The 10888-nt window shown below is 43.3% G+C and overlaps 6 protein-coding genes across 8 annotated transcripts in view; 4 read left to right on the forward strand and 2 right to left on the reverse strand.

The window, feature by feature from the left end:
- The window catches only part of LOC126561700 (uncharacterized), a 79813-nt gene extending 77137 nt beyond the window's left edge, over positions 1 to 2676 (forward strand). The window contains exons 7-9 of one of the 2 annotated variants that reach the window (XM_050218004.1): positions 1901 to 2113; positions 2184 to 2414; positions 2483 to 2676. In XM_050218004.1, coding sequence (XP_050073961.1) covers positions 1901 to 2113; positions 2184 to 2414; positions 2483 to 2631 — 593 coding nt within the window. In that variant the 3' untranslated portion in view covers positions 2632 to 2676. The remainder of the gene's footprint in view (positions 1 to 1900; positions 2114 to 2183; positions 2415 to 2482) is intronic. The other variant, XM_050218006.1, reaches the window with a different exon arrangement.
- Positions 1 to 10888, forward strand: part of LOC126562107 (slit homolog 1 protein) — a 335492-nt gene that overhangs the window by 173229 nt on the left and 151375 nt on the right. The gene's annotated exons all lie outside the window — the stretch shown is intronic.
- On the forward strand, positions 5164 to 6224 carry LOC126562585 (INO80 complex subunit B). Its single transcript, XM_050219133.1, has 2 exons — positions 5164 to 5200; positions 5263 to 6224. Exons 1-2 carry the CDS (start codon positions 5164 to 5166, stop codon positions 6216 to 6218), a joined length of 993 nt encoding a protein of 330 aa, XP_050075090.1. The 3' UTR covers positions 6219 to 6224.
- LOC126561016 (dynein regulatory complex protein 8-like) lies at positions 6265 to 7108 on the reverse strand. Its single transcript, XM_050216964.1, is given in 5 exon segments — positions 6265 to 6276; positions 6438 to 6648; positions 6718 to 6841; positions 6902 to 7073; positions 7076 to 7108. Coding segments are annotated over 5 exon segments (552 nt in total).
- Positions 7634 to 8759, forward strand: LOC126562722 (BTB/POZ domain-containing adapter for CUL3-mediated RhoA degradation protein 3). The gene is made up of 2 exons (XM_050219290.1): positions 7634 to 7905; positions 7980 to 8759. Exons 1-2 carry the CDS (start codon positions 7740 to 7742, stop codon positions 8693 to 8695), a joined length of 882 nt encoding a protein of 293 aa, XP_050075247.1. The 5' UTR covers positions 7634 to 7739; the 3' UTR covers positions 8696 to 8759.
- Positions 9288 to 9841, reverse strand: LOC126563290 (intraflagellar transport protein 20 homolog). The gene is made up of 3 exons (XM_050219920.1): positions 9717 to 9841; positions 9488 to 9642; positions 9288 to 9424 (listed from the first exon to the last, which is right to left on the reverse strand). Exons 1-3 carry the CDS (start codon positions 9838 to 9840, stop codon positions 9308 to 9310), a joined length of 396 nt encoding a protein of 131 aa, XP_050075877.1. The 5' UTR covers position 9841; the 3' UTR covers positions 9288 to 9307.

Raw genomic sequence — 10888 nt, forward strand, 5'->3', positions numbered from 1 at the left:
GGAAATGAAGGAAAATATCACCTTCCTTTCTTTCACGTACCTAAATACGATACCGTACGATGGAAATACGAATGCACATCCGTTTCAGCCATCTGCACATCCTCCACGCTGCACAGGTTGTTCAGTTTTATGATCGCAACTAGCACTAACGTACAGCAACAGGAATATTACCAATCCAGCGGTTAGATGTGAGTGTGTTCCTATATATATGTACGTGGAAGTATTCCGAGACTCTGTTCTATTTTCAAACGTACATTTATGAGGAAACGTTAGGGAGTTTGCTTTAGTCTTTGGTCCCTTTTTCCCTTGCAGAGGGTTGTCAGCATATTCCCAGGAGTAGATGAGACAATGAAAAATCAAAGATAAAACTTTACTTAATGAACAGCTTCTATCTGGTGCTGACGAGCAGGATAATTTAGTATGATTTCCTTCACGGCTTGTGAAAGCTTTTCCACGTCGATGTGTCCAAAAGTTTTCATTGTATGTTGTTTGCATTAGACTGCGACTGTTACCAACCTAGTATATATAATTCACATAAGCTAACTCCTTCATAACTCCTTTATCGACCTGTGAAAGTGGTCTTGTCACTCTAGCTCTGTTATGACCACTCTTTCTGGCGTATGTCAAATCTGCAATTTTTATCGCTGACCTTCGTTGACAAAGCTAGGCATACATGTAGGCTTGTGCTGTTCATGGTTTTCACAAATTCTAGTACTCCGCAATTTAAAATAGTAATTTGAAGGACTAGCAATACGGTCATCCCGTAAAATATGAAGGACTAACCATTATCAGTTCATACACAAATTTTAGTCAACTTATCGTTACACAAACACCATGCTTGGGGTAATAATACTGTCGACGCCATATCCTAAGGGCGATCCCTAAGGAAGAAGCAAACATAGTAGGAATAGTACAGCACTGAGGGAAAAGGGTGAGGAGGTGTTGGTTAAGACGAGTTGAGTATTATACGACGTAATGGAACATATAGCGAACATAATGGAACATATAGTGGTTTCAAAGAAAGAAGAGAAGGAACAAATAACTCCGAGGACAGCATGCAGGCAATGAAGCGGGACTGCGTGTGCCAATGGCTAGATCTGATTTCACTCGAACAGAGCATACGACAGCGGGGCGTACACATAACAGGGCACAGGAGCAGTGTAGCAGAGCATGTACAAATCTACCCACAGCCAGACGAGTAAACCCCGTCTAAACCCTCTCCATTCTCAGCATAGCGGCAGCTCCGCATGGTCTAAGATAAGTGCACGAAACAGTACAAAGGCTTCGAATAAAGAAGGACTCGGATTTCAAAGGCCATTATGGTAATGAAACTCAGTGATCTATTTGAGGTATTAACGACAAAGTCAGGTCACATGTTTGTTGGACGACAATTAATCGTCTAACCAAACGCCTAAATCTTTCACGAAGGCCATTCTGTTTATTTCACACTACATACAGGGAGTAGTTCCACACCAACTAACCATTTGACTATCGAAAAGGGAAACCATTTTGAAGGGCATAACAACAATCCATTACACACTCAACAAACAGAGAATTTTTCAAGACGATTTTGCACAGTCTTTAATTCGGAAGAGAATCGGAATAAATATTGTTATGCCTTCAGCAAATCAACAATGTACATCAATGGGGAGGACATTGAAACAGTCATTCACGAATAAAATAGATAAAATGGGGCTTAACACACTCCCATGTGGTACGACAGACAAGCCCATGAATGGTGACGAGAGTGTTAGAAGATTCTTGTTAATGCTGAAATAGAAATTTAGATTAACGTTTAGTGAGGATTGAAATTAAGATTGGCTCCATCGTCGCTACTGAAAACTACTACTCTTCTGAAAACCAGCAGTTCACGAAACTCTAACTCATTCTCTTTCCATAGTTGCACCCGGTGGAGATCATTTAATTTCACTCATCGATGAAATCTCGTACGTATCGCCACCGTCCCCAATGCTGTCGCAGATCCAAGACATCCCACCGGAGCAGTTCTGTAACGGTGATAACCGCCCGCCAGACTGTGGTCCGAACTGCATGTGCACGCACAAGGTCGACATCCCGCTCAATGCCATCGTGGAGGTAGTGCTCGTAGATGAAGGTATGGCTTTTCCTGCGGAATTAAAATTCCCTTCTGACAAAAAAAGCTAACGACCTCACCTCTCTCACAGTACAACAAGAAAACCTGAGCCATCCGTTCCATCTGCACGGTCACGCATTCCACGTGATCGGTATGGGCCGCTCGCCCGACAGTACCGTGAAGAAGATTAACTTGCGCCACACGCTCGACCTGGATCGACGAGGTTTGCTGAACCGACAGTTTAACCTGCCACCGCTCAAGGACACGATCGCCGTCCCGAACAATGGTTACGTGGTACTACGATTCCGGGCAGATAATCCCGGTAAGACATCCTCCTCCTTCTGTCGTCTTCCTTTGCTTACTAAAGTCATACTTTCCATCTTTCTACAGGATATTGGCTGTTCCATTGCCACTTCCAGTTCCACATAGTGATCGGTATGAATCTGGTAGTGCACATCGGTACGCACGCTGATCTTCCCCCAGTGCCACCGAACTTCCCGCGATGTGGCAACCATATACCTCCTATAAAGTTTAACTAGTAGCCAATAGATAGTACACACACCATCCTGTGAAGACTCGTGTCCCTAATTACTATGAACGTTCCAACCTTTCCTACGTTCCCACCACCATCACCACCACCAACACGTACCATACCGACTGCCTCCTCCTCGTCCTTAACGCAAATTCTGCCTAGGAGCTTGCAAGTCATCTTTACCGTAGATTGCTCCTCATCGTACCGATTAAGGACTGTTCATTAAGATAAGGACAACGAAACGAACCGTTCGCAGTGTATGTGCGTGTATGTGTATGAGAGCGTGTGTGTGTGTGTGTGTGCGTGTGCGTGCCCATGTGTCTGCGTTTTGTGCTCAGAGAGATCGGATCAGTGTTCCAGCCTGGTGGCCACGGTGGTAGAGCCATTCCTTGCCACACAGTGCGATTAATTAGGATAAATGTACTCTATTGTTAGTATCCCTTTTGCCGGAATGGTCTAGTGTAGATGCCTTTGCTCATATCCGTCAAACAAAGCAATGCGAAAAGAAAAAAATCGTGTAGCGATCTAGTTAGGGGGTTCGGGGGTTCCGGGAGCATATTTGATGCAACCGTCATCCCCACGCCACCATCTTGTTCTGCTCCCTTTACTTTGCTTCAGTTGAATGGAATCGAACTCGCTAGGTAATGCTCACCTGTTGACTAGCTATTAGCACCGTGAAACGAATCAGTTTTTGTGATTTTATTCATTTCTATCGCCAGCATTTCCTATCCTTTCAAGCGGTTCACTGCGCCACTTCCAACCAACATTCACCACCAAAGAAACCGCACGTTAACGTTCCCCATTTTCCGCAGTAAGAAACCTTTTTGCTTCACCTCGCGCCTCAGTGGTGCTAAATTCACGTGCTCAATTTAAGCTGGATAAAATATACCACCCCGGGCCATATTTCACGTTTTGGTTTAGCAAGCGTCTAACGGCGCCTGAGCCTTTACATTTCACACCCCTAACCAACAAAGGGATCAGATTTTACCGACTCAACTTTCGGTCGGAGGACACTTTTGCTGCGGAAGATGTGCTGAAGATGTGTCCCAAACCTTCCACCAACTTTGCGCAGTACTAATATCTGGGTTGTATATTTATGCTTTTGACTTTTCCCCTTGGTTGCGCGAGGGATGTACTTGTGCGGTTTGTGTAGTTTCGCAGATATTGTGTTTTTTTTTTTTGTTGTTGCCTTTATTTCCTCCTCTTCGGTATTGCTTATTCGGTTACCGCGTGAAACCAGATCGACGACAAGCGGACTAACATAACGTAAATATATAACATCCGATGCAAAAATACTGTACCCGCACTATCGTAGCATAAGAATTGTGAGACGGAAATGCAAGAGAAAAACAGAGAGACAGACTCGAAAGAAAAAAGTAAACCAAGTTCAGCCAATAAATAACAATAATAAAACAGTGAGATAAGAATAATACCGGTGTTTTCGTTACTGTTTCCAAATGGGGGAGGAAATTGTATGGGGATCATCCGGCTAACTGTTTTTTTTTTTATTTGAAATTGTTTTTTATGGTTTCTTTTAACTTCGAAAAGTATTTATTCCCATTTTGGCTTTGCAACGTGCCCTACAATGCGTGGCATCCACAGCTTTATTGTACGACGTAAGCATTAAAAAGCGCCTTGCATGATAAAATTAAACTATAAAATATACTATGACCAATCAAATTGCATTGTTTTCTTAAATTAATTATAAAATTAAGGACAAAACCCCATTCTTTACCTCGCCATCTTGCAGGACCTTCGTCAACACTTCAGCCATAAATGTCAAACAATAGTTTTTTTTACCTTTTCTCTGTTAAAAGGTCACCTGTTCAATCAATCCTTCTCTGACTTTGACCATGCAATTATTTGATGGATTTTTTTTTCCTGTTAAAATTGACCTAGAAAATTATGATCGAACGGTACTGGGGGCACACTTAAGTTAGCTACTTGGGATCACCCCAGAATCGCTCAAAAGCTCCTTTTTTCCAGCGCTCGCTTCGAGTAGATGATAATACCACTTTGCGATCTTTGTGATACTTTCAAATGCATATGGCAACTATTGAGAAGCTTGTAAACGCATTGGTCAACGGCTTTCCTGGAGAAAATGAAACGGAATGGGACGTTCTTTTCATTGATTTGAACCTCAACTCTATAAACTTCCCTTCTCTGGAAATGCATGAAAAATCAGGACATTTTTGTCGCTTTTTCAAAGCATACATTATAACACTCTGAAATTTACAAACGTACGAGTTATTTCGCTCCCATGTCCTCTCAAACTGTTCTAGTACCAGGCGTCTCCATTTGATTGAAAAATATAATATATTTTTACATTTCCCTGTAGCATTCCATAATTTGCTCTTCTTGCGTTATAGCATCTTGCATTATTTTATAGCAACTGCTGAGCTGAAGCGTTTTTTGTGTTGAATCTTTTTCACCGGGCCAGAGACTGACATCTTGACAGTTTACCTTCATCCGTAAACAACACTTGTGTATAAATAAACAAATTATTCCTCTGCCACGGCGAGCAGCTTCACTAAATAAAATGGGTAAAAGAAGAGATAATAATGCTGATAAAGATGGTAAGTAGTGCTATTAAATGGCTCCTAAACCTCAACCCTAAATTTAACTTTCCGAATTCAAGGCGGCGCTGCACCAGAACCGTCCCACAAGAAACACAAAAAGCACAAGAAACACAAAAAGGCTCGCACAGAACCGGAACCAACGTACGAGCTAGTAGAAGAGCAGCAAACCCTCGACGAGACCATAGAAGTGGTTGAAGAAATCGAGTACATGGAGGCAGACCCAGAACCGGAAATAGTTTCAGAAGTTGAGACAGAGCTGCAAACAACCTTCGACGCTAGCGTTTCCCAGATCGACCTGCTGAACGAATCGCAACTGGCCCAGCAGCAAAAGGCACTTTCGCCCGGCAAATCACTTGCCGCTATGAACAAAGCACAGAAAAAGAGCCGCAAAAGAGGGCGAGACAGTGGAACATCCAGCGAGGAGGAACGTTGGCTTGACGCCATTGAGTCCGGCAAGCTGGAAGAAGTGGATGATGAGCTGAAGAAGATTAAGCCAAAAGATCCCAAACTCATGACCGCCCGGCAGCGTGCAATGTACGAGCGTGGTTCGGACAAAGAGCCGGCACCGGGATCAGAGCTCTTGATGTCGCTACCGACCGGTTACAAGGAAAAAGTAATGACTGAAGAAGCAATACAAAAGGCTCAGCTAAAATCGCAAAAGCGCAAACAAATGGCTGACGAAAAGCGAGAAAAGGACAAGAAGAAAACGATGGAGCGATTGCTGAAAAAGCAAGACTCGAAATCGGTGAAAGCGATCAAGAACCGTCCAATTAAAGAGAAAGTACCGATGATAACGTACGTTAATGGTGTTGATGGGGCAACGATATCTTTACCGCCGGAAGTCGATTTTCCCTTGGCAAAACAAGCTCCCCGAGATCCACCGAAACCTACGCTGTGTGCTATCCCGAACTGCAACAACATAAAGCGGTACAACTGTTCGAGAACGAACATACCGTTGTGTAGTTTCGAATGCTACAAGGCGAATAAGGAATCAATAAAGAAAATCCTCTTCTGAAGAAAAGGTGAAGGCCATCTAAATTTGCAAATTTATTTTGCTTCCGCTAGAAATCAACCTGTGGCAAGAAAGGAAAGGGATAAAAGGTTCATCAGCGATTGTTTCGATTACGCAGCGTATCGGCAAGTGCATAGATAGAATCGGGAGGTTCGTGCTAGGATTTAAAGGATGAGCAGGTAATTGATTGGAATAATGTTTGGACATTAAGTGAGTTCTTACCAGCAGTTGGTTTAGGTACAGTTCGTATGCAATTTTATCCGTTGCCATATCAACTGCAACTGCCATCATTTCTTCTAGCTCCTCCACCGTAAACGGTTCGCCTTCCTCTGTGATTAGTTTGGTCATGTACTCCTTGTCGACGAATCCCTTTCCTTCCTGATCGAGCACACGGAACGCTTTGAGTAGCTTTTCCGGTGGCGCTGGTTCCATTCTTGAGGAATCAATGCATGAAAATGCGATTTAGGAACTATTCACACATACAGCAATCGATAATGCTTACTTATGCTCGGCTATTAACTGGCTAACGTACGGTAGAAATTTGGACAGATGCACAGTACCGTTGGAATCCTCAAATTCTGTGGCTGATATCACTTCGTTTACGTCTGCTTCCGTTGGGACACATCCTGGAGAAATTAGATACGCCGTTTCATTTACTGATTGAATGTAATATTGTCACAAAATACCTAGAAAGCGCAAGATGGTTCCAATCTCACGCACGTCCACCGTTTTATTCCCATGATGATCGAAAATCAGGAACGCATCGGCAATTCTTTTCTCCAGTTCATTTGCAGGATTGATATCTAAGGGATGAAATGCAAATAGGGATAAATTAGACACTAGAAAATGGCAATTTTGTGCAGATACTTGCCTGAATAATCAAAATCAGTCATGTTATTTCCTCAGCGACAAAAACAATATTGAACAAACAGTTTATGAGCGCTGCTTCCACGTTGCTATAGCAACATGGAAAGTTTGAATTATAAAATTGAAGGTGCTACCAAAACTTATTTTATCATTTGTAAAAAGGGAGAAGCACTTTCTGTAAAGGCACTGTAAAGGTATCGTTTTATTCATATCACAAATTAATTTAAAGCAGCGAATAAAATCCATTTTCCGTTTTTGAAAAGCAAACCATACCGTGAAACGCTTCATGAAGTATTTTATGTCACGAAACGTTTCCAAAGCGTTTACCTGTCAAAGGCACAATTTGACATGTTGTATTCTGTAAACTCAATCAAAATACACATTTGCCCCTCGGTTATTTACAATTAATCAACCAAATTATCTGTCTGTTGTGCCGTTTCTCATAAATCTGTGTGTGTTGTGCTCGGTTCCCCTACAGCAGCTAGTTGGGTTGGCCTTGTGGACCGCCCAAGTCGAACGGAAACGTACACCAAAAAGCTACACTACGTAGTCCGTTCCGTCGGAGGTCGGCAGTACCGTGAAGTGGGTTTCCCTGGTGCGTACAGTACGTACGCAAAGCATCCGGACAAGATTGAGCCCGACGGAGCAGCGTCCAGGATGTCGGGTGATCAGAAAACCCTCATCAAGGGCAATCCATCCCAGTACGTTAAGTTGAACGTAGGCGGCTGCCTGCACTACACCACAATCGGAACACTCTGCAAGCAGGACACGATGCTACGAGCCATGTTCAGCGGACGGCTGGAAGTGCTCACAGATTCGGAAGGTACTGTGTACCGTACCGGGAATTACTTTCATTATCACACACACCCACTTACGCACATCCCTTTCTTCCTTCAGGTTGGATTTTGATCGATCGCTGTGGCACACACTTTGGTACGATACTAAACTTTCTTCGTGACGGAAGCGTAGCATTACCGGAAACGACCAAAGCGATCGCCGAACTGCTGGCCGAATCTAAGTACTACTGCATCCAGGAGCTGGTCGAGGCGTGTGAGAAAGTGCTCGCTAAGAAGGAACGCGAATCGGAACCGATCTGTCGCGTGCCGTTGATAACCTCGCAAAAGGAGGAGCAATACCTGATCAGCACAGCGACGAAACCAGTGGTAAAGCTGCTGATCAATCGGCACAACAACAAATACTCGTATACGAACACGTCCGATGATAATCTGCTCAAAAACATTGAGCTGTTCGATAAGCTGTCCCTACGCTTCAGTGGGCGTGTGTTCTTCATTAAGGATGTGATCGGTTCGAGCGAAATCTGCTGCTGGTCGTTTTACGGCAATGGCAAGAAGGTGGCAGAAGTGTGCTGCACCTCGATCGTGTACGCTACCGACAAGAAGCACACCAAGGTTGAGTTTCCGGAGGCGCGGATTTTCGAAGAAACGCTAAACATACTGCTGTACGAGAACAAAAACGCGCCGGATCAGGAGTTGATGCAGGCGACCTCGTTGCGTGGAGCCGTTGGAGGGATCAGCTCATACACGAGCGACGAGGAGGAGGAGCGGACCGGTTTGGCTAGGTTACGCTCAAACAAACAGAACAATCCTACATGATTCACACATCAGCTAGTGCTGAAGAGGAAGCTGTTGCCAAAGAGGAACTAGCACCGCCCACTAGTAGACAGTGGCCGTAACTCACAGCGGGTTGTGGGTCGTTTGTTCTGGCCTTTTCGGCGGTCACATTCGATCGTGTAACCAACCAACGGTTTGATTGATTCCAGTGTGAGTGAAGAGTCCACGTACGGTGTGTTTGTGCGATGTTGTGTGTATGTGTGTGAACAATGGAACAAATGGAATAGCTATGGGATGTAATTTACGATAATCTAGTACCAATTAAGACGTTTCGTGTAATCGCGTTTTGTCCACCAAGAGTCGGTAACTTCAACCCTAGACAGTGTATCTTAGCTTATCTTCCCTTCAGTCTGAAAGCAATCCAACACCAAAGGAAGATAGAGAAAGCGATAGGAGTGATAGCAATCAAAGACGGCTCCCAATAATCACCCATAAACTGTGTTTAACTGAACGGGAAACAATACATAAATTAAATATTCGTATCAAACTAGAACTTAACTAAACTACATAGTAAAACAGGAAAAGATAATAAATAATTTTACATTCTACACACATTAGCCTTCTTTGTCTTTCTTCTTCTGCTTCTGGTTCTGCTTATTGATTCTGATAGAAATTATCGATCATTTCCTGTTGTTCCGACTCGATGCGCTGTAGATATTGGTACTCTATCTTTAATTTGTCCAGCTCAACCATTTTTTCGATTATTTCACTCTGCAACGAAAATCAGAACCAATGGAGTAGCTTATAAAGGAGGCAAAGTGACCTAACAAATACCTGAATCTGCTGCTGTTCCGATTCACGTTGCTTGGAGAAAGTTTTCAGCATGTTCTGTACACCGACCGCACGCATCTTTTCCTGGTCCACTTCGGCCGCAAACACCTCGACAATGTTCGCAAACTGGTCAATGATTCGACGAAAATCAGTCAGTTCTGGAAAGGAAGATTTTCGCAGAAAGACTCAATTTCGCAGCTTTGTACTGGATCTGCCGCCATCGAGGACTTACTCTCGGCAAACCGTTCACACTCATCCTTCAGTTCGTTCGTTTCGTTGGCAACTTCCGGATCGATCACACGCAACGTGTACAGATCGTCGATGTACAAACCGGACTTTCCAAATTCTTCACTCATTTTGAACGCGATAAAAAAAAGAATTTGTTTTCGAAAGAAAAATTCCACCTAGCTGACCGTATATAGGCAAATGTTTGTTTGCACTGTTGCCATGGAAACCAGAGCCGTCAGTGAAATGCACCAGTGGAAGCGTGTTTGTACTGAGCATATTGCCGGCATTACCATATCTTGGAGAGTTGCTTTTGATAAACAAATTGTGGGATTAAGTCTCTTCTACGATATCTGTTGTTTACGGTCTAAATTATATGTGTAGGAATGGATTCTGTCTTTGTCCGACTTCCGTTCCCAACTATATTACTTCCTGGTTTTGTCCACCGTCAGGATATTCATGAAGATTAGGATATCTTAAGAAGGTAGGATTCCCAATCGATCTTCACTGGATCTTTCACTGTCAAGCTAACAGTTAGTTTGCCTTTGTCCTCAATCGTAGGCTGGTCATATCATGAGAATGACACCTGACGACCCAGATTCTCTGCAAACGCTTGATCGGCTATATTTCTTAAAAAATATCCAATACGATGTCATAATTACATTGAATGGTTCATTTATTTCAACAACGGCATATGTTGCATGTACTCCTCGTGTCGTTTCCCCATCTAATTTTTCGCTCTGCCGACGTGCTTCCCACGAATAGAGTGCCGTCTACAAATTTCAACCCAAAATGAAGTTGGGTCGGCGGGGGAGGTGTTGTTTCACGTTTCACATCGATTGATCGCTAAAAAAACACATCCTCTAGGTTACACATGGTTTAATGTTTGCACCAGAATGTATGGAGTTATGGGTCCTTACTAGCTTTTCTAGCTTGTTTTAGTGTTCAGTTACGCCTTACAGTGTTACTCTACCTTCTCTCTTTCTTCATCAATTTACAATCAACCACAAATATAGACGACGAGAAAACAGCATTAATCATTTAGTTCGGTTTTTGCGGGATTGGAATTTTGCATGCTCTGGCAATGGAAACGAAATCACCGAGCCGCTCGCCATTCAAGTAAAGATGAACCTATTTCTTATTGTTGTGAATTGCTGCTTCAATAACGACTGTATTGAT

The sequence above is a fragment of the Anopheles maculipalpis genome, chromosome 3RL, assembly GCF_943734695.1.
Source record: "Anopheles maculipalpis chromosome 3RL, idAnoMacuDA_375_x, whole genome shotgun sequence".
In the NCBI taxonomy this organism is placed as follows: domain Eukaryota; kingdom Metazoa; phylum Arthropoda; class Insecta; order Diptera; family Culicidae; genus Anopheles; species Anopheles maculipalpis.

Coding starts and splice junctions, on each gene's coding strand:
- LOC126562585 (XM_050219133.1), top strand. CDS start 5,164: ATGGGTAAAAGAAGAGATAATAATGCTGATAAAGATG. Junction 5,201..5,262: donor TAATAATGCTGATAAAGATG/GTAAGTAGTGCT, acceptor TCCGAATTCAAG/GCGGCGCTGCACCAGAACCG.
- LOC126562722 (XM_050219290.1), top strand. CDS start 7,740: ATGTCGGGTGATCAGAAAACCCTCATCAAGGGCAATCCATCCCAGTAC. Junction 7,906..7,979: donor AGTGCTCACAGATTCGGAAG/GTACTGTGTACC, acceptor TTCTTCCTTCAG/GTTGGATTTTGATCGATCGC.
- LOC126563290 (XM_050219920.1), bottom strand. CDS start 9,840: ATGAGTGAAGAATTTGGAAAGTCCGGTTTGTACATCGACGATCTGTAC. Junction 9,643..9,716: donor GTGTGAACGGTTTGCCGAGA/GTAAGTCCTCGA, acceptor CTTCCTTTCCAG/AACTGACTGATTTTCGTCGA. Junction 9,425..9,487: donor CGGAACAGCAGCAGATTCAG/GTATTTGTTAGG, acceptor TTTTCGTTGCAG/AGTGAAATAATCGAAAAAAT.